This window comes from Notolepis coatsorum (assembly GCF_963971535.1).
Source record: "Notolepis coatsorum genome assembly, chromosome: 9".
NCBI lineage: Eukaryota > Metazoa > Chordata > Actinopteri > Aulopiformes > Paralepididae > Notolepis > Notolepis coatsorum.
In genome coordinates, this window is record NC_140173.1 from 133,381,225 (window position 1) to 133,405,032 (window position 23,808).

The 23,808-nt window shown below is 44.3% G+C and overlaps 1 protein-coding gene across 1 annotated transcript in view; it reads left to right on the plus strand.

Annotated features, from left to right (window-relative positions):
• sdccag8 (SHH signaling and ciliogenesis regulator sdccag8) overlaps positions 1-23,808 on the plus strand; it is a gene marked incomplete at its 5' end in the record, with an annotated part of 166,341 nt that overhangs the window by 91,601 nt on the left and 50,932 nt on the right. Inside the window, one exon of the mRNA XM_084322006.1 lies at positions 17,762-17,870. Within this exon, the coding sequence (XP_084178132.1) occupies positions 17,762-17,870 (109 nt within the window). The remainder of the gene's footprint in view (positions 1-17,761; positions 17,871-23,808) is intronic.

Sequence of the window (23,808 nt, forward strand, 5' to 3'; positions counted from 1 at the left end):
AAGTGCAGTATTAGAAATACAATGATACAATACTGATTGTCAGTTCTTAACTCATTCAGCGCCAGAGGGCGCTGTGTACTGTGTGGTTGAAAGGCCAACGCTTTTAAAGTATAGGAATACGTGGCAGTGTTTGCAGGGCTATAACTATATTATAGCTATGGATACAATACTATTGCCCATTTGACATCGAGTATCTATCGTTCAATATGTGAAAAAGAAATATTTTTTTCATCCATACATTCCCGTTTTATACCGTGGTGAATATAAGTATGGTTTTAGGGTAATTCATGGGAGGCTGGTAATGGCCCCCAACGTGTATTATACAAAAGACATTTTTATGCTTTGATTGTCACCAACGGAATACATTATGGACTAGCGTTACACACATACACTCGGATCGCAATGAAGGCAATGCTTTGATCAACGCAAGATTGATATCATATAGCCCTTACCTTGACTAGGATCTCCCCCAAAAAGAATATTCCAATGATCTGATCGCGAAGTCCCAGTATTGGTGTCGATCGTGTCGCCAACATAATCCGCCATAAATCATCCATCTGGAGCATTTGACGCTCCTCAAGCCGATCGGGACAACCGCTCCCCTTGCCCGACATGGAAAAGTCTGCCAGGACCAATATAATCGACGCACAGCCCACGACACAGAGTTCCAAAGGGTGGCAATACCGGCCGCGTCCTACCAGGCGGCGGTATATTGCACTTTTGGGATCTCAGACTCATTCCCTATGATAACACCAGGCTCCCTGGATGGACAATGAATGGAAATATACTCGGGTCTGGTGTGCTGAACGTTTGGCGAGGTTAACCCGACTACCCATTGGGTCTGGCGCGGAAAAGTGGTTAATGGAAAGATTAGTTTTTCCGCTTGAAATTAAAGTGCAGTATTTGAAATACAATGAAAGGAATATGGCTGGATTTCTTATCAAAAAGGAAAAGTGGCAGTGTTATTTAAAATAAATAAATAAATCATGTGTACTAAATATATATATATATATATATTTACTTTTTAATTGCATGAAACATTATGAATTATTCACTTACGGCATGGTACCACTACCTACTCGACTCGCTTGTATTCGTTTTCCACTGCATGTAGTAAGAGAGATACAGCCCCCCTCCCCGTGATGTATTAGGTTTGAGGTTTTGAGCGTCTTGGTAGCCATATTTGAAGTGACGTCACACGAGGAAGTGAGAAGTCAACAGTCAACATGGAATTGGAAGCTGGTCGAGCCTGATGCGCCATGAAGTGATATATAGAAACAAACAGCCAATAAATGTGAAGTTATCTTTGAACCTCTGTTGTCAAGCCTCGTCAATATACCTCCCCCGCCTTTCCCCCACTAACTGGTGTTGTGGAGTCACTTCGCTGTGAGCGTTTCCACGGTTAGCGGCTAACGTCTGTTAGCTTAGCTTAGTTAGCGCCTCTCTGGTGTGGTGTGCGTGCATGTATGTGCGTACCCTGAACCGAACAACACACACATGCCCCGAACCGTGGAGGTCGTGCCGAACGGTGTACGGTTAGAATCCGTACCGTTCCACCCCTACTAGCTAAACATGGTTCAAGAATAACTTTCAAATTACTTTGGGTATGCAATCGACAGATTTCAGATTCAGATTCCTTTATTGTCACTTATTTCAGTACTTTACAGCAAGAAGAGTGAAAAATCTATTTATTGTGGTCCCTCGACTATAGCAGCTTCCAATAATAAAATACAATAAATTTAGCATAGAATAAAAAAGATTACTAAAACAAGATTACTATATACAGTTTGAAAAAAGTGTGCAGTGCAATACAATACATTTAGCATATAATAAAATAAGATGACTAAAATAAAGATTACTATACACAGTTCTAAAAAGTGTGCATTGCAGATCAGGATGTATATTTTTTACTATGAAATTTAATAACAAAATGGCTATGTACAGTTCCAAAGAAAAAAAAAAAGTATGTGGTGTGATGTGCAATGAGCAATGTGCACATACAGTTTACATAAATAAAAATTAAATAAAATTATCATCAGCAGCAGTGTTCTCAAGTGGGGGGCGATTAGGGGGGGCGTCAATGGGCTCCGTTGACGAGTCTGATGGCTTGGGGGGGAAAAAGGCGTTCTATGCTAATTTTGCAGGACTGTTAAGAGGTTAAAGGGATAGTTCTGAAGTTGGGTTATATTGAATATAATATTTTATATTATGCCCCAGAGTTCAGGATGGCTCAGAGACAACATTTGTTGTCAATGGAATTTGGTTATAAAAGAAAATGCATCTTGTTTTGAGGTAACCAAAAAAAAAGTAATCACTGGGGATTCTGCTCAAATCCACTTCTGATTATCTGATCTGACCACCTGATTTCACACCAAAGACCTCCCTACTAGAGCCTGACACATACTGACCCCCCCCCACCCTCTCTCTCTCTCTCTCTCTCTCTCTCTCTCTCTCTCTCTCTCTCTCTCTCTCTCTCTCTCTCTCTCTCATCTCTCTCTCTCTCTCTCTCTCTCTCTCTCTCTCTCTCTCTCTCTCTCTCTCTCTCTCTCTCTCTCTCTCTCTCTCTCTCTCTCATCTCTCTCCTCTCTCTCTCTCTCTCTCTCTCCTCTCTCTCTCTCTCTATCTCTCTCTCTCTCTCTCTCTCTCCACCCCTTCTGCCAGCCAGCTGTGACCCAGCGTGGCAGATCGGTAGAGCACCAACACCTGTAGCCCACAGAGGTGCCTGTGTCTGTAGGGGCAGCTAGTCCCACAGTGTGCAGGCATGTTGGTTATATAGTGTAGTAGACATGGCCAGAGTCAGAGGGAACAGGCAAAGAGCAGAACAGAATAGACCTTAGCGGGGACTAAATAGAATAGAGTAGAATAGAACAGAATAGACCTTAGTGGGACTAAATAGAATAGAGTAGAATAGAACAGAATAGACCTTAGTGGGACTAAATAGAATAGAGTAGAATAGAACAGAATGGGCATCAGTGGGACTAAATAGAATAGAGTAGAGTAGAACAGAATAGACCTTAGCGGGACTAAATAGAGTAGAGTAGAACAGAATGGGCATCAGTAGGACTAAATAGAGTAGAGTAGAACAGAATAGACCTTAAGCGGGACTAAATAGAATAGAGTAGAATAGAACAGAATAGACCCTTAGTGGGACTAAAATAGAATAGAGTAGAATAGAACAGAATGGGCATCAGTGTGGACTAAATAGAATAGAGTAGAGTAGAACAGAATAGACCTTAGCGGGACTAAATAGAGTAGAGTAGAACAGAATGGGCATCAGTAGGACTAAATAGAGTAGAGTAGAACAGAATAGACCTTAGCGGGGACTAAATAGAATAGAGTAGAACAGAATAGACCTTAGCGGGACTAAATAGAATAGAGTAGAGTAGAACAGAATAGACCTTAGCGGGACTAAATAGAATAGAGTAGAATAGAACAGAATAGACCTTAGCGGGACTAAATAGAATAGAGTAGAATAGAACAGAATAGACCTTAGCGGGACTAAATAGAATAGAGTAGAATAGAACAGAATAGACATTAGCGGGACTAAATAGAATAGAGTAGAGTAGAACAGAATAGACCTTAGCGGGACTAAATAGAATAGAGTAGAGTAGAACAGAATGGGCCTTAGCGGGACTAAATAGAATAGAGTAGAATAGAACAGAATAGACATTAGCGGGACTAAATAGAATAGAGTAGAGTAGAACAGAATAGACCTTAGCGGGACTAAATAGAATAGAGTAGAGTAGAACAGAATGGGCCTTAGCGGGACTAAATAGAATAGAGTAGAGTAGAACAGAATGGGCCCTGAGTGGGACTAAATAGAATAGAGTAGAATAGAACAGAGTGGACCAGAGTAGAATTGAAAATAGTAGAATGCGATGGAACAGAATATAATGGAATAAAAAAGAATAAGATAAGAACTTTTTATTGTCATTATACTGCTGTGCAAGACAACAACACAACTAAATTATGTTGGCACTCCCTGATATTTACAACTATGTACAAGCAAGTCAAAATAAGAGCAGTACTGAAACTACTCAAAGTACTATAAACAATAAACAATCTATATTGTTTTACATTTATGCACATGTATTGGGACTGCTCACCAGTTAAGGCATTCTGGAAAGATGTGACTCAACAAATATCAAAACTCGTATCTTGGAATATACCTGTACACCCCTCGGTATTACTATTGAATGATGTTTTTGAGTTTGCAGTGAATCCACAGCTAAAGAGATTGGTTTTATCGGGTATCACAGTAGCTAAAAAGCTGATCACATCACGCTGGTTTCAACCGGAAAAAATGTGCCGTAAAGTTTGGTTTCTTACATATCTCGATGTAATTTACCATGAAATATCTACAGCAAGAATTCTGGGTCTCAATGAATCCAAAATGTTAATGTGGTTAGAAGTGGTGGAGAGAATAAAAGCTAGCTTATAATGGTAGTGTCTGGTTAGGTGCGAGGGATAGTGGAGGTACTTCTCAAGGTGGGGTCCGGGAGGGGGGGGTTCGAGCTGGAGCATATGTGTGTAGGTTTTTTAGATAACAGGTATTAGGGGTATATCTTATATAAGACAACTAACTAAAATGTGATCTCATTGGATGTGCCCTGACAATTAATGCTTGTATATCTTATCGTGTGTTGTCATGTTTGTTTATATGTTTGTTTAAAAAATAATAAAAAAATAAAATAAAAAACAATCTATATTGTTTCATACAATCATACAATCTAGCAGTGAAACAAGATGCTAACAAGTATCAATAAACCTGTATGCAACAATGCAATAGAATAGAATAGAACAGAGCTGCAAAGAATAGAGCAAGACAACAGAGCAGACAGTATCTGAGCTGAACTGAATATAACAGAATAGGCCAATCAGTACAGAACAGAACGAACAGAGAATTACACTTTTAAGTATTTTCAAGTACTCAGTTAGTTTGAGGTCACTGGACAGAAACGACCGCGACAGAAGCCATGTTTCTCCATTAGAGAGATCTGATGCGCTCCTACATTATGTGGCAAAGATGCAGAAAATAAATCTACTCTTGGTATCAGATTTTCATATATTCGGGGGGAAATCGCCTAATACAGATACCCTGTTTTCACCTGGTATCGGGCCGATATCTGACACCAGTATCGTTATCAGTGTATTCCCTAACCAGACCAGACCAGAGTATAGGATGGAGGAGCAGAGACAGAGGAGGGAGAAACAGCGGAGAGAAGAGAAAGACACTCCACGCTCAGCTCTGTCTGTCTGTCTGTCTGTCTGTCTGTCTGTCTGTCTGTCTGTCTGTCTGTCTGTCTGTCTGTCTGTCTGTCTGTCTGTCGTCTGTCTGTCTGTCTGTCTGTCTGTCTGTCTGTCTGTCTGAGCAGAGCTGCTGCTGCTAACACATCTGTCGCACCATCTGGATACCCCCCCCACCACCCCCTACACACACACACACACACACACACACACCACACTCCTCCGCTCTCTCTCCTCGCACCCTCCTTCCTCTATCCATCTCTCCCTCTCCTCCCTTCTTCTCTCCTCTCTTTTATTTACCTGTGGTCCCCCCCCCCTCCCACTTGCAAACAACTAGGGAGCCCGCTGGTACACAACAAAGATTTAGAGGGGCGGGGAGGGAGGTAGGGTTGGATAACGGAGATAGGGGGGGGGGGGGGGGGGGGGGGGGAACAAAGGATTTGTTTCTGGCGCGTGCCGGCGGCACACATGTTGTCTAAAGAGAACTGAATCACAGCACAGCAGGCAACTTGTGTGTGTGTGTGTGGTTGGGGGGGGAGGGGGGGGGGGGGGGGGGGGGGGGGGATTGGTGGGGGTGGCCGTCCTTTTCGGGGAAGCTCGCATCATTTACTTTTCTCTACACACGATACAGACAAGCGAGGTGATTCGTTTTTTCTATCCAGAGATCCAGGCCTCCGTCCAGCCGTCCTTCCCCTCTTCCCTCCTTCCTTACCTTCCTTCCCCTCTTCCCTCCTTCCTTACCGTCCTTCCCCTCTTCCCTCCCTCCTTACCTTCCTTCCCCTCTTCCCTCCGTCCAGCCGTCCTTCCCCTCTTCCCTCCTTCCTTACCGTCCTTCCCCTCTTCCCTCCTTCCTAACCTTCCTTCGCCCCTCGAACCTTCTTTCAAGTCAACAAGTAATCATGTTCAATAATCGTGATTTCAATATCAATCAAAACAATCGCTATGATTATGATTTTTTTCCATAATCGAGCAGCCCCTAAGCGGTAGAGTCATGTTGCCGGGATGGGGTCGCTCCGGCGTCCATGGAGCTGTCGGCACGCTGGGACAGGGCCGTGACGTTTTGATGGTGTGGTTAGTGCTGTCTGGCTTTTAGGTCTTAATGTAGCTTGTGGGTTATATCAGAATCACTACTATTTTCATAAAGTGGAGAACTGCCCCGTGCCACTATCCCCGCACCACCAACCCATGGGAAAATGTCTCCGATAGAACAAAGGCTGACCACATGATATAATGATAACAATAATAATTGGCTGTGTGTTTTATGTCTAATTAAAAGAATAATGCAACGTGAGAAGACGCATCTTTTACCTTAACACATTCGGGGCCAACCACGTATATATACATGTTTCGGCACCATTCTTAAAGGGCCAACCACGTGTATATATACGTTGCACGGTTGTTTTGGCTTTTATTCCATTCTAATATCCTACTCAATGTCACCGAGCGGCACTGCAGATTTACCCTACTCTTGGAATTCGGAAAAGTGCATTACCGGCCAGTTCCTCGTAGGGGCTCTGTCTCGATAATGCAGTGTTCCCTGTTACATGTGTTTTATTTAAATTTTTTATGAATGGACTTTTCTGTTAGCCTAAAGCTATGCGTGTAGCCGATCGCCTAGAATACTTTTTGTGACGCTGAATTCAGTGTGCAGTAAGGGAATATAGCATCAGCCAATGGACAGCCAATGGATCTACCAGATGGCGATCGATAACTGGGAAATCCTTTTTGCAGTCCAACCGGCCACAGGTAAGAGCGATTTGACGTCAATTTCAGCTTGGTCGGGCCTTGCTTTGATAGCCATCCACCCGGTCAGCGAATGAGGCTACTGAGGCTAATGCCGTTATTGGTAATCAATAATCAGAAAAATCATGCATTCATGGTGGACCATGATACCGACAATATGCATTTTGAGTTTTAACTCTAGCTTGTCTATAGCCGAAACGCCATTCGATTTAACGTTATTAGCTTAGCACCCTATATCTCGCGTTCCAGGAAATACCCCAGAACATTCTGCTATAATGTTCATATTCAAGACGCTATAAAATGGGAACGTATTGATGAAAAAAATATTTATTTAAGGCATATTGAAGGGACGGTTTATAGTGTCAATTGACAATGAGAATGGACAGATAGCAATAATACAAAGTATAGATTTAGCTCTACAAACAGCCTCACGCACAATGAAAGTTTGTTTTGATATGCTGGCCGTATAGAGTGGGCCCCGTCTAATCCCAATGGCCCCGAATGTGAGTTTTGGTAACAAGCTTGCGGTGCATAATCAACTGGCTGCCCTGGACTCACAGAGCAGTGACTGACCGGTAACTCCTACACCAGCCTGGACTGAGAGCAGTGACTGACCGGTAACTCCTACACCAGCCTCCTGGACTCACAGAGCAGTGACTGACCGGTAACTCCTACACCAGCCTCCTGGACTCACAGAGCAGTGACTGACCGGTAACTCCTACACCAGCCTCCTGGACTCACAGAGCAGTGGCTGACCGGTAACTCCTACACCAGCCTCCTGGACTCACAGAGCAGTGACTGACCGGTAACTCCTACATCAGCCTGGACTCGCAGAGCAGTGACTGACCGGTAACTCCTACACCAGCCTGGACTCACAGAGCAGTGACTGACCGGTAACTCCTACACCAGCCTCCTGGACTCACAGAGCAGTGACTGACCGGTAACTCCTACACCAGCCTGGACTCAGAGCAGTGACTGACCGGTAACTCCTACACCAGCCTGGACTCAGAGCAGTGACTGACCGGTAACTCCTACACCAGCCTGGACTCACAGAGCAGTGACTGACCGGTAACTCCTACACCAGCCTGGACTCACAGAGCAGTGACTGACCGGTAACTCCTACACCAGCCTGGACTCACAGAGCAGTGACTGACCGGTAACTCCTACACCAGCCTGGACTCACAGAGCAGTGACTGACCAGTAACTCCTACTCCAGCCTCCTGGACTCACAGAGCAGTGGCTGACCGGTAACTCCTACACCAGCCTCCTGGACTCACAGAGCAGTGACTGACCGGTAACTCCTACACCAGCCTGGACTCACAGAGCAGTGACTGACCGGTAACTCCTACACCAGCCTCCTGGACTCACAGAGCAGTGACTGACCGGTAACTCCTACACCAGCCTCCTGGACTCACAGAGCAGTGACTGACCGGTAACTCCTACACCAGCCTGGACTCAGAGCAGTGGCTGACCGGTAACTCCTACACCAGCCTGGACTCACAGAGCAGTGGCTGACCGGTAACTCCTACACCAGCCTCCTGGACTCACAGAGCAGTGGCTGACCGGTAACTCCTACACCAGCCTGGACTCACAGAGCAGTGACTGACCGGTAACTCCTACACCAGCCTGGACTCACAGAGCAGTGGCTGACCGGTAACTCCTACACCAGCCTGGACTCACAGAGCAGTGACTGACCGGTAACTCCTACACCGGCCTCCAGACAAAACAGCATCACTGCATCATCTACTTTTAGGATGAAGCCATTTTTGGGACATGGAAACGTAGGCTACATGACATAACATTTAATGACTGTTAACACATTGGTTGCCAGCCGGATATGACGATTTATCGCTTGGATGCCACCACGTTAATCAATGGGAGGACGAGCACATTTGCGAACGCATAAACTATATCTTAAATGATGGCTATGTGTCTAATACACCCGTCGCTTATCAATGACTTGCTTGCAGTCAACATGTACGAAACAGATTGTTTTTTCATCAGTACATTTCCGTTTTATACCGTTTTGAATACGAGTATAGTTTCGGAGAGTTCTAGTAATTGCAGAGAAATTCCGCTAAAATTTACTGGAATACACAAAACACGTTGTCATTTTCCGGCTGATTTATGAATCGTTTTCAAATAAACGCTAGATTATCGAGAGTATTTGTGTTCTTATGCACAATACAAAGTGGGCTGAAAAATCATTTATTCGTGCCGCACTCAGCCCCTAACACCACACACACACACACACACACACACACGTTGTGAAATCTGTGAAAAACAACTCTGATTAACCCAAAACTGGTAACATAGATTCCTTACCTCAGATCAGATGTTCTGCAAAAAGATTAATCCAATTCCTGATCGCCATTCCAAATATTGATCACGTTTATTGATCCAACGTTATAGTCTGAAACGCATAATCCAAGCTGCTTCCAGCCTCGCCAGTGAATCTGGTAACACGACACTGCTTGCCAGAGATAGGAAAATCCTGGACCGGAGTATTTCTCTGATGCACTTTTTCACTCAATCCAATCCAATGATGTGCATTACCATCCGGGAGACGATAGGGGGCGGTATTTGCCCTTTTCGAGCTCAGAGCCATTCCCAATGATAATGTCAGGCAGGACGGATGAAAAATGAATGGATATCGCTAATAAAAGAAATAACGATTAAATAGCGAGAAATCTCGTTATTGGCAACCAACGCATGGTGGCAACCAATGTGTTAAGATGGAGCCTACCTGTGATTAGTAGCCTATAGACATATCCAAGGGTAGGGGTAACACTTGTGGACACGAGAACTGGATTGCAGATATTTGAAGATATTCCACCTTTTTATTTGACCCTTTTTCATTTGATTCCCTTGCTTGTGATTTTCTAAACTAGAAAGTAAAAATGTCTAGTATATTGTATGCTAGTATATGTATGAAGGAGTTGAGATAGAAGCAGTGTTTCTCGCCACAAAAAGAGTTGGGGAACAAAAGACCTGCTGAACCTATTTCAGCACCATGGACAGCAGCATCGTAGTGCTCTTTGGAGGCTGCTGTCCTTACTGCATTCTTCTTTCGTTGTCCAAACACACGCTTGTGGTTTCTAAAGATCCAGTTGATCACAAATATTTATATATTTATATAAATATATTTATATTTATATAAAATATGGAAGATGACAATTATGGTTAAAGCGTTTAGTGGTCACGTCATATAGGCAGGAGACCTGAGGCGTGCTGCTTCTATCCATGGTTGTGTAACTCATGTATTAGTGGTTTTTAAGGGGTGGCATTCTCCTTACTACTGCTGTGCCACACCTCGCTTCCTAGCTCGCCTCTGCCGTCTCGCTTTTTGATGCGAACGGTCCAGTTTCAGAGCGTTTACAATCGGACGTCTCAGAATCCTTTTTACAAGTCCAATCCAGTTCCCGTTGGAGAATCTCGATCTGAACTGGCCTCTTGCGTGTCACGCCTTTGATTCCGGAACGCCGGATGGACGGACTGGCGCGCCGTCTAAAAGCACACATGGCGCCGGTGTTATTTGACGCCTCTGTTTGGTTCAGTGTAAAAAAATTAAAAAAAAAGCAAAGCTGGCAGAATGGGCATTGTTCTTTACAGCAATATTGTGGGATCTCTGTTTTTAAAAGGGGCTTGTTTCCATCTCTCCCTCCCTCCTCCTATTTTTCCTCTGTTTGTAACCAGAGCCAGTTCCGCTGTGTCTTTTGTGTCCCAGGGTTCTCTTGGCCTGCGTGTGGCCACACGTGTTCAAAGGCTGCTAGCTAATTAGCATCCTTCACGCAACTTATTTTCCCCCTGCAACTGACCAAACTTCATTCTGTGTGTGTGTGTGTGTGTGTGTGTGTGTGTGTGTGTGTGTGTGTGTGTGTGTGTGTGTGTGTGTGTGTGTGTGTGTGTGTGTGTGTGTGTGTGTGTGTGTGTGTGTGTGTGTGTGTGTGTGTGTGTGTGTGTGTGTGTGTGTGTGTGTGTGTGGGCACATATGGCATACAGTAGAGAGACAGTTGGAGAATCAGTTTTGAGGTAGCTGCCTAGACAATGTACAGTCACTTCAAAGAAGTGTGAAAGTGTGTGGGCTGGACATTTTAAGCGACTCACAGCGACACGTGTTTCTCACTTTATTTACAATGGGAAGGGAAAAGTCCAGAGGGTTATTGAGAGGGTTAGACCGATGTTACCTGATCTACAGTATGTGGCCAATAGTTTTATTTAAATGTGTACTACGTAGTTTGGAGTCAGAGAGGTGACAACAGTTCTAGGCTATATTTTCACAACTGAATAAACAAAATGTCCTTTGAAGCTAGAGAGAGACAGGAAAACATACAGTTTCACGGTTGTGTTTTGTGAACTAATTTCACACTTCTGGAAGCAAGTCTCCCTGCATAGTGCACCTTTAGAAAATATGAAGTTGGTATTGTTATTTTTTATTTATCTTTTGCAAAACAATTCTTCATTGAAAGGCAGTTTAGTTTAGTTTATTAGGATCCCATTAGCTACATTATCCATACAAACGCTATTGTGATGATGAAAAGCCACAACAACCCTTGTCCATTAGTCCATTCATTAACTCAATCAGCGCCAGATGGCGCTGTGTACCGTGTGGTAAGAAGGACACCGCTTTAAAGTATAGGAATACATGCCGGTGTTTGCAGGGCTCAAACTATATTATATATCATAGCTATGGATATAATACTATTGCCCATTTGACATCGAGTATCTATCGTTCAATTTGTGAAAAAGAAAAAAAAATTCATCCATACATTCCCGTTTTATACCGTGGTGAATATGAGTATAGTTTTAGAGTAATCCTGTCTAATCCCAGAAAACTACGCTATGCAGCAATACGTGCATTTCACTCAAAACGCTGTCATTCCTCTCCTGTACACGCTACTATTTTGAAATCACATTTATATTATCGGTATTATGTTTCATCATGAATGCATGAAAGGGTGGGGGGGGTCGTTTTTTGATGCTTTGATCGTCACCAACGGCACACGTTGTGGAGTAACGTTACACACATATATTGTGATCGAAGTGAAATCATGGTCGGATCACAGCAGGATTGATACCATATAGGCCTTACCTTCACTAGGATGTACCCCAAAAAGAATATTCCAATGAACAGGTGCTGGCAGTGGCTGTGGCAACGCCACGCCATTAGTGGCTGCGGCGGCCGCGATGAGCTCGGGGAACGAGGCAAGCAACTCCCCTTGCGTACCTCCCTCCACGTCACTCGCGTCCCTCACGTACGGGAGGCAGCCACGGGCGCCACCATCCGACGCGGAAGATAGCTGGGCATCTTGTCTCAGGGTCGGAGGTTCTAACCCAACCCTGGAGTACAAGGGACCCCAAGGAGACGCAACACTCCCTGCCACTCCCCGAGGGGGAGAGTGATACATCTCTACTGGGGCTTCGAACAAGAGAGCTCTCGCCCCCTCCATATGATCCTCAGTCTCCATCGGAAATGGAGACGAGGCAAGAGAACTCTTGTCCGGCTCCAGCACAACATCAAAGCCTGGCCGTTCGCCCCTGCTGCTCGCCGCCTTACGACGAGAGCGAGCTGAGGCGAAGAGCCTGCGTCGCAAATCCCCTGCCACCAGAGGAGCTGTCGACCTCTCGGCCGACTGTCCACTGGCGGGGGAACCAGGGCCGGAACCAGGCCATCTCACGGGAGATGGAGGCTCAACGGCCCCTCGGAGAGGCAAACTCACCACAGGGCGCCGCCCGGGCGTATCTGACTGCCACGACCGCGGAGCCAGAGACGCCCCACGACGCACGGAGGACGCGGCAATGGAGAAGCGCTGGTGAAGAGTGGCGTTGCGAGCGTCCAAACCCTCCGAAGGTGCAAACATTATGTCTTAGCTTTTCTCGTAAAATTGCGAGAGAGAGAAAAATAAGATACAATGTCCACGTAGCTCCTTTCCAACAACTATTTCGGCACTAAACTCAAAGTGGTCTATACAGTCACTTCTACGGTGGTGAAAATAGGGAAGGAGCTGTTAGTATGGCCACGACCCCGCTTATGTAGAGGAGCGGATGTGGGTGTGGCCAGGCGGATGGGTGTGTACATGTGAAGAAAATTATTCAGTATTACATTGATAAGGGATGTGGTTCCCCTAGAGTGCAGAGCGTATGCTATACGATAATATAACTGTTAAAAGTAAAAACAAGTAAGGCTGTGTTTGTATCAGGGTGGGTGGGTGGGTCTAGTGGTGAGAGCACTCACCCGCGACCTATCACTGTTGGTTTATTCTCCCGGTTGCGGTGTTTCTTTTGGACTTTTGCCAATACAAAACATAAATATACGACTTATACAACATGTATACATATATTACTTATGGCCTATAACATAACATACATTATGTATGCTTTTCTGTGGTCCATTAGTACTTTATTTAAGTTTTCTGATGAGACCTTGTTGTGTCTTGGAATTCGACTTGACTTGGGACTTGGAAAACAACGACTTGGACCCACAATATATAACAAAATAGCACTATTGGACAAGCTGCTGTGGGTTTGTATGAAATGTGACAAAAGCTGTGAGTCAGATTTAAACCTCAATCCCATAATGGGGATTTGAACCCCCCTTCATTTATTTGTCTAAATCTTTGTCTTCTCCCCCTCAACGTTTCCCGTACACGAAACAAACTCAGCACAAAGTACCAGCGCTACTCTTTTTCAAAGAGAACGCCAGTCCTTGGATTTTTAGTTCTTGTGTGCAACTGTGACAGAATGCCGAAGCAGGTGGAGTGGTCCCCTTCCCCAATCCAAAACGGCAGCCATTGTTATTTATTAAAACGAGAAAAAGGAGGGAAAGAAAGGGAAGACATATGTTGGAGTAGAGGGACGTGGATCGCTTCAAAGACGGATGAAAGGCGAGCGTCGGATTGTTCTGAAAGAGACCCCGCTTCAACAGATGACAGATGATGTGGCGACAAGGGCGGAAACCCGCGGAAAAAGGAAATGCGCCTTTCAAACGATGACAACTATCTCTCTCTCTCTCTCTCTCTCTCTTTCTCTCTCTCTCTCTCTCTCTCTCTCTCTTTCTCTCTCTCCCTCTTTCCCTGCGTTACAAGCTCTTTTTTTCCTCTTTACCTCTCTGATTCTGTCTCTCTTTCGTCCATACATTTCTGTTTTTTTTATTTTTTATTTTTTGGATGGTGATTGTCTACAAAGCTATGTTTGTAGGAGACATTCAAAGAAACATATGTATCTCACTTTTGCCAATGTATGTATCGTTTTTTTTGTCGTTTCAGTCGTGTCCATAATGTTTGATGCGGTCTTATGGGTGTGTGTGTGTATGTGTATATGTGAGAGATGTATGTGGTTGGCGCTACATGGCCTGACTACACAGTGACTGCTGTTATGGAAGTAGCCGCCATAATGCTTTCCAAAAAAAATCGGAAAAATACTAAGTTTTTTTCTAAATGAAACGAGTGGATGAAAAGTGTGTTCATTTAGCATTATGTATAAACGCTCATCGTTCTAGGGAACGGACAAACGAGACAGCTGTCATTTGGCCCCCAAGGGCTTTTAGGGGCCCTTACAGACCAGTCAGTGATGGCAGAGATTAGATGAGATTAGATAAATGTACTCCACCCGAGAGGATCTATTTCCCAGCTCGTGCTCATTGAAATCATATTTTTAACAGGCGTTTACTTTTAGCTAAATAAAGCTGCGCGATAAAATGACAACCTTTTATTAACACTTTCCGTGTTAATTATCGATAGTATATGTGTACTTATGCACACTATAGAAGCGGGCTGAACAATTTATTATCTTATTTCCTGATTGCACACACACACACACATACACACATATGGCACACACTGATATATAGGTGAAAATACCTCTGATTATCCCAAGACTGGTAAAATAGATTCCTTACCTCAGATCAGATGTTCTCCAAAAAGATTATTCCAATTCCTGATCGCCATTCCAAATATCGATCACGTTTATTGATCCAACGCTGGGTACTGGAAACACATAGGAAACACATATTCTCTGCTGTTCTGGTGGTGGGCAATGACTTGGATCGTCTCAGGTTACTTGTCTGACAAGTAAAATGTGGAAGCAGGACTTTTTTTTCTCCATGCGTTTCATTCAATCCAATCCAATGGGGTGCAGTACCATCCGGAGAGACGATAGGGGGCGGTATTTTCCCTCTTCAAGCTCAGACAGATCCCCACTGGTAACGTGAGGCTAGATTGATGAAAAATGAATGGAAATCGATAATAAAAAAAATAACGATTAACCTGTTCCACCCGCGGAATATCTTTGCCTAAAATATATACCTAGGTAAATGGAATATTGCTCCACTTCTACAAGGTCCATTTGCATATTCTTGGTATCTAGGTACATCTATGGACCTCAGGGAATGTATTCACAGTGTCAGAAATATTGTGTCTATTACTAGGCTTGCTTAAATTGTGATGAAACAAAGGAGAATATGAATTATGATTTTTCTTTGAATCTTTGACAGTGAATAACACCATGATAATAATGACCAAACTTAAAAAACTGTCACTGATCTTGTTCAGTACCTTCTTGAGATCATGTATAGAAAAAATCTAAGGAAATTAATAAAGGGAAGATGATTAAACAGAAGGTTCTGTAGATACAGTACTGAATTCTGCCATCCGGACCAATGCAATTTGAAATATTATTATAGAATATATAATATGATGCTTATAAATTACCTTATTATAGCAAATTCGCACATTTATATATATATACATATATTATCTTTCAAATGCCAGAGTTCAATTTGGATTTAGTATCACCAGGTGTGCATAAGAAAGAACAGATAATGATAGCTACTGTAATTTACTGTACCTTTTTATTTTCACCACAGTGCAACCATTTTGAAACTAATTTCAGATCGAATTGTTGCTACATGCTAAAAATAGGGAGGAGAAACTAACTGCCTTTCAATATTTGTCAAAAACGTTACCTTTTGTGGCTTATTATCCCGAATAATAACAGTTATTGAAATAATTCATTCAGAACGCTGAACTTTGAACCCCCACAGTATCTGACAGGAAGTGTAGTTCGGAATAATTCCAACGCTGATCCACATCTATGCATCCCCTCGACAAAATGGCCACAAAAAAACTACAATTCCCATGATAAATATTTTCCAAAATGGTTGCCGTCTTGTAATAGACTTTAGCAAATCGAGAAGTAAAAACTATCTAATGGCACTTTTAACCAATTGCTAAACTAACGTATTGATGATAATATACATTCTACATGCTTTTGTGACATGTTAGTGATGTTAATACTTGAAAACGTTTGATAAAAAAATCGCAAAAAATATGCAACACTGAAAGATATTGATTTATGACCATATGCCATTTTTGGGTCAGTACCGACCCCGTCGGGTGGAACAGGTTACGAGATTTATTTTCGCTGGCACTCAACGGTTGGCATGAACTAACAAGATTTCTCGTCGCTGGCACTGAAAGTGTTAACGACAACCAGGGCTTGACATTAACTTTTTGGTTCACCAGCCACTGTGGCTAGTGGTTTTCCAAAGTCACTAGTAGCCACTCAGCATTTTCACCAGCCAAAAATCCCAGCGCTCACTCCCCGACCCAAAAAGTTCAAAATATAGGTAATTGGACAATGTAACTGCATGTATTTGTTTGCACATGAGATTTTATTTGAACATAAACATCTAAAATAACATCTAATCCAAAATGTCAGTAGTGTGGTGTGTGCTAAAATAACATCTAACGGCAAATGTGAGTGGGGTCAAAGGTCAAGGTTTCCTGACCTCCACGTGGATAGGCAGGCGGTCAAGGTTTCCTGAGGGAAATAGAGCGCGGGTAAACGGCAGGAGTAACTATGACTCTCTAAGGTAGCCAAAGGGGGGCAACTGTGATTTTGGGTGGGCTCCCACAGGGCGCGCCCTTTCGCGGGTCGACGCAAGATTTCTCCCGGGGGTAGATCTCGGCGGGTGGCACGATTTCCCAATGCGTGAGCTGCCACGCGTGCGCCCATATTCCGATCCCCGCGAAAATATTCACGGGGGTAATGTTGGGGGGAAAGTTTTGCGCAACGTGGAATGATTTGGGTGATTTTGCGCGAGCTCCCATGTGCACGCCCGTGCACAGATCGACGCAAGATTTCTCCCGGGGGTAGAACTCGGTGGGGGGCACGATTTCCCAATGCACTTCCATCAGCGAAAACGTCTGGAAAAGGTCGGGGCACGACGTCGCCGATTTTGCGCGAGCTCCCACGTGCGTGCCCGTATTCTGATCCGTGCAAAAATATTCACAGGGGTAGATGTCCTCCTGGGACACAATTTCCCAATGCATTGACCCGTGGGATTATGCCACCCTGCGGTGATATGAATTGAAAAACATGAATGTAGCCTTCGCTCGAGACTGGGCTTGTAGTGTACGATGGAAATTGTACATGGAAACACTTGAGCATTTGGCGCCATTAGGTACACAGTGTTGTACCCATGACTTCTTTCTTGTTCTTCTTTCAAAACACACATCTCATTGAATTATGCTCAACTCTGCTCCCATCAATTGAATAAGTGGAACCATATAAACCCTGCTACCTTGAGAAGCTCCCTGTAGTAGAGACCATAGAGGCTAAACTCTTCTGGAACCATGCAGATCTTAGAACCTTCACATGACTCCCCAGGTCTATATCATCTTCTAGGGAAGGTAGGATTTCTGATGACTACAGAAAGTGTATCAACATCACACTAACTGTTAACCCCTGGATGTCCCATGGTCCTTTGCAGTTGGAGAGCTGGACGGCCTACTGACCTCCCAGAATTCCCTGATCAGGAAGTTGAAGGAGGAGTGTTGCATGCTAGGAGGCAAGCTGGAAGAGTTTACGGATAGAAGCAAGTAAGGACTCACTCGCTCATTCGCTCGCTCAATTTCTCACTTCACTCACAGTTGCTTTGTCACTCACTCAGGCTATGTTCAGACTGCCAGCCCAAATCAGATATTTTGCCATATCCAGATTATATCCACATTGATTTTTAGAAAGTCATTAAATGTGATTTTTGCTAATCTGATCCAAACCACATTTGATGTGTCTCAGTCTGGATGCTCTGGCCACTCAAATAGGATTTCAAAGTGTTTTCTGCATTACTCGCAATACGACACTCAACAACAATGTTGAATCCAGAATGACGGAAGTGCATCAGAGTGGCTAACGTTAACTGATGGTTAGCTAAGCTAATTCATTTAGTTAGCTTAGCTGCTAATAATTTTTTCTAATGGCAAAAACGTTACCAACTGTAGCAAGTTAGCTAACGTTAACGTGTAGTGGTTCAGGAATGTGTAGCATAATTCACAAGATCATCATTGTGTCTCTAGGCGATGATGTGACGTCTGCTGGAGAAACTAAGCAGCTTGTTGTTTTCACAACCACTACATTGGTAATGTTGGCTAACAGCTTGAGCTTGTTTTTTTTTCCACAAACACTACATTAGCAACATTTGGTTAACAGCTTGAGCTTGTTGTTTTCACAAACACTATTATGTTATATGGGTGTCAACTACCGTTAACGGTAGCTAACATTGTTACCACAGTAACCCATGCAGATAGGTTGGTGATGTCTGGACAGTTAAAGATCTGATGAGAACAAATCACATTTGCCTGCAGTCTGAACAAAGCCTCGCTCACTCACTCACTCTATCACTCTCTCACTTTCTCTCTGTCTATTGCTCTCTTCCTGTCTATTACTCTCTTGCTCTATATCTCTCACTCTCTCTCACTCTCTATCTCTTTTTATCCCTCTTTACATTCACTCTCTTGTCTGTCCCCCATAACATCTCTGAGTCTATCGGTGTATTGTTCTGTTATTCTATTGTGAACATCTACAAAGTTGTCTTTATGGACATTCAGGATGTTCAGATGAAACATGAATTTTGTCAACGAAAATGATGACTATATATGGTCGTCAACGAAGCTTTTTCCCCTGACTAAAACAAAAAAGACAAAATCTAGACTAAAACTGACTAAGACTAAAATGCTCAGACCTGTAGTTGACTAAAACGACTTAAGACTCAAATGAAAAATAAATGAAGGTGACTAAATATGATGAAAACGAAAAAGGAGCATTTGACACATGACTAAGACTAAAACTATTGGTTTGATTATGTCTTATGGTGTATATGTTATGGTTTGTAACCGACCCCAATCGCACAACACAAGACAGGTATGAGAGTAAGCCAAGAACTGGGCATTTATTGAAACAAACCGAAAACGGCACTGTCCCTTTAAGGGAGAACACAAAATACTGGATAACAAGAATGGGAAATCATACTCCCTTATTCAATAACAATGCTCTCTTAATTGGAAAACGACCTATAAGATTCCCTATATGGGAAGAGCAAGGCATACACTCATTAGGGGATGTTTTTAACAAACAGGGTTTTTGTAGTGATAAAGAAATACGCAAAAAATTTAATCTCACCAAGTCCACATGGCTTTTTCACAAACAGTTAGAGCTATGTTTGAAGTCTCACGGTGTTCCATTAGACAGACCAATTGAACACCACAGATACCACAAATTCTTCTACTCAAGAGAGACATCGAGAGGTTTTGTTTCAGAATTTTATCATCAATTACTAACGTCCTCGTATGAAACCCTCCAACTTGACTGTGTCTGGAGGAGGGATATACCAGACCTGGAAAATGACTTTGATTGGCAAGGAGCCTGGGCAAATGTCCGACTTACATCAAGGAACCCGGATCATCAACAAATCAATCTTAACTATATTCACAGGACATACTTGACTCCTATAAGACTGTGCCGAATGGGGCTCAAACAAGATTCCAAATGCACCCAATGTACAAATGGGGACGAAGGGACATTTATGCACATGTATTGGGACTGCTCACCAGTTAAGGCATTCTGGAAAGATGTGACCCAACAAATATCAAAACTCGTATCTTGGAATATACCTGTACACCCCTCGGTATTGCTGTTGAATGATGTTTTTGAGTTTGCAGTGAATCCACAGCTAAAGAGATTGGTTTTATCGGGTATCACAGTAGCCAAAAAGCTGATCGCATCACGCTGGTTTCAACCGGAAAAAATTTGCCGTAAAGTTTGGTTTCTTACATATCTCGATGTAATTTACCATGAAATATCTACAGCAAGAATTCTGGGTCTCAATGAATCCAAAATGTCAATGTGGTTAGAAGTGGTGGAGAGAATAAAAGCTAGCTTATAATGGTAGTGTCTGGTTAGGTGCGAGGGATAGTGGAGGTACTTCTCAAGGTGGGGTCCGGGAGGGGGGGGTTCGAGCTGAGCATATGTGTGTAGTTTTTTTTTTTTTAGATAACAGGTATTATGGGTATATCTTATATAAGACAACTAACTAAAAGGTGATCTCATTGGATGTGCCCTGACAATTAATGCTTGTATATCTTATCGTGTGTTGTCATGTTTGTTTATATGTTTGTTTAAAAAATAATAAAAAAATAAAATACAAAAGAATGGGAAAGGGCACAGTGCCTTTAAGAGGCGAGCTGGCTATGGGGAAGGCTAAGGGAAGGCTAACGGAACAGGGCCGGGGCAAGGGACAAGGCAGGAAAGGGAGGACTAGGAGGACTGGACAGGGAGGACTAGGAGGACTAGAGAGGGGAGACAGGGACAGAGGCCCACGGAGGCGGGCTGGGGACAGGGAGGACTAGGAGGACTAGAGTGGGGAAACAGGGACAGAGGCCCGTGGAGGCGGGCTGGGGAGAAGGAGGACTGGAAGGACTAGACAGGGAGGACTAGGAGGACTAGAGAAAAACAGGGTAAGGCCTTGGAACAGGGCGAGGGCTGGAGCTGCATACTGGGACAGAGAAAACAGGGTAGGGCCTTGGAACACAAGCATTAATGAATGTTGCTGCTCTGCAGCTTCTCCCGGGATGGTTAGTCTGGGGAAGCAGGTGGGTACGTCAGAGCCGCTCTGCAGACTTCTCTCGGCAGAATCTCCGAGGTGGTAAGCGGGACCGAGAGGGAGAGAGGGAGCGGGATTAGCTCAGAGTACAGTAGGGAACAGAGCAGGTGAACAGGAGAAGTGACTTGTCCCAAAAACAGAGTAATCCAGGTGACAGAATCTTCGGTGTATATACACACTGTGAGTAAACGTCCCAAACACAAATCCACGTGATAAATATCTTCGGTGTGTAAACACACAGTGAGCGATGTTAAGGCCAAATATTATCCCAATGAACAGTCCAAAAAGCTGACGCTGGGTGAGTGACAGTCTGACACAAAGCAGGATATCTTCAGTGTCTTTTAAACACACGAAAAACGAATAGGATCAAAGACAGTCATAAAAACTCACCCAGGCGCTGTGCGTAAAGAGAGTTGGATCAAAACGGGGCGAGCGCGTCGCCACGGGGAAACGGGTTGTCCAAGCGGAGGTCTGAGTGGTGCGCGACTGCTTGGAGTACGCGCCGGTACGAAGGGCGCATCTGGCGCGGAGGTCTGAGTGGTGCGCGACTGCTTGGAGTACGCGCCGGTACGGAGGACGCATCTGGAGTGCGTCTGAATGCGCGTCAGGAGTGAAGAGCGCGTCTGCGCGGAAGAGCGCGCCGGCTCGGAGAGACGCATCCTCCCGTAGAGTATTAGGAAGCGATGCGCGTCTGGAGTGAAGAGCGCGTCTGCTGCGCGGAGGTCTGGATGCGCGCCTGGAGTGAAGAGCGCGTCTGCGCGGAAGAGCGCGTCGGCTCGGAGAGACGCATCCTCCCGTAGAGTATTAGGAAGCGATGCGCGTCTGGAGTGAAGAGCGCGTCTGCTGCGCGGAGGTCTGGATGCGCGTCTGGGCGTCTGCTGCGCGGAGGTTTGGATGCGCGTCAGGACGTCTGCTGCGCGGAGGTCTGAAGTGGAACACTGGGAACCTCCCGTGGAAGTCTAGAGAGCGCAGTCCAGTGTCTCCCTCAGGCAACGGCGACAGGAGGCGAAGGCTGGAGCGCATCTAACGCCGGAGATGAAAACAGCATAAACAGACAGAGGACCTCCCGAAGGAGTCTTGGTGATAGAGAATAAGATACGGAATGATACGGCACGACCCGACAAGGGACAGAGGGGAAGAGCGAGGTACTTAAAGCCCACAGGGGAACTAATTAGAATAAACATCAGGTGCGTGAAGGTAATTGATACTTGAACTAAAAGTGTGTGTTCGGCACCAGACCAATCAAACACATAATGACAGGTAGTCCAAGGGTGTGGCTGCTGAAGAGAAAACGAGAGTAACGAACGCGAGGGTGGGGGCTAGTGAGGTGAGTGCAATTGATAAACAGTAGGCTTAAAGGAACAGAGCGAGTAGGTGAGCAACAGGCTTAAAGGAACAGAGCGAGTAGGTGAGCAGCGGACAAAACATCACAGTATATATGGGGAGTGGGGAGAGGGGCGTCTACATGAATCTATGATCCCAATAGAAATTAATGTGAATTTGACTGACTGTAGCGGTACATAGAATTGCATTACAAGAGAATAAAAAGCCTTTTTTTTCATTAACGAAAAAAAAAGTAAGACAAAAATGTCATCCGTTTTCTACGACTAAATCTAGACTAAAACAAAAAAGACTAAATCGAGACTAAAACTGACTAAGACTAAGAAATGCTCAGACCTGTAGTTGACCAAAACTGACTAAACGAAAAATAAATGAAGGTGACTGAATGAATGAATGAATGAATGAATGAATGAATGAATGAATGAATGAATGAATGAATGAATGAATGAACTTTATTTAACAGATTGCAGAATGGGTACAATACAGTACGGCTCAATACATACAATTGTTAAGGGGATGCAGACCTGAGAAAGACGTTTGTCTTGTTTCCATCAGGGTCCCCCATTTTCAATTCATATAGACATTTATGACATACACAACATACATGACATTTATGGCATAGGGACATATAGGTATTTAGTACTGATACATTTGTGACATAGGCGGCATTCAAATATACAGTACTGTTACCCCTAGATCCCGACAGAGTATATACATATGATGACTAAATATGATGAGAACGAAAAAGGAGCATTTGACACATGACCATAAGACTAAAACTAAAATTTAAATAGCTGCCCAAATTAACACTGGATGTGACCCAGTGCACTGTTCTACATGTCCCTGAACCATCTCTTCTTCATAGACTCATTCTTCATGCTACATGACAAAAGTCCTCCGACCAGGCTGTGTCGTGTCGTGTCGTGTGGTGTGTGTGTGTGTGTGTGTGTGTGTGTGTGTGTGTGTGTGTGTGTGTGTGTGTGTGTGTGTGTGACCTGTGTTCTTGTTAGCCTGATGCTACAGCAATCACAGCAGGCCTGCCCAGCTCTCCATCTGGGCCCTGTGTGTGTGACCCGGGGCCCAGTGGTCCTGTCAGCTGTTGGAGCCAGGTCTGCACATTAGTCACATGACGGCCCCCAATCTGGCCCCCGCCAGACCCCCCACCCCCCACACTCACCAGCCACACCACACACACACACACACACACACACACTCGCACGCGCGCACACACACACACACACACACACACACACACACACACACACACACACACACACACACACACACACTCGCATGTCATACGTATCATGCCCTTGCTCACGGACAGAAGCACAACAATATACACAGTGCGGACATACATGCACATGCCCGCATGAGTACACGGTACACACACACGAGTAACACACACACACACACACACACACACACACACACACACCCGCACGCACACACACACACACACACACACACACACACACACACACACACACACACACACACACACACACACACACACACACACACACACACACACACAC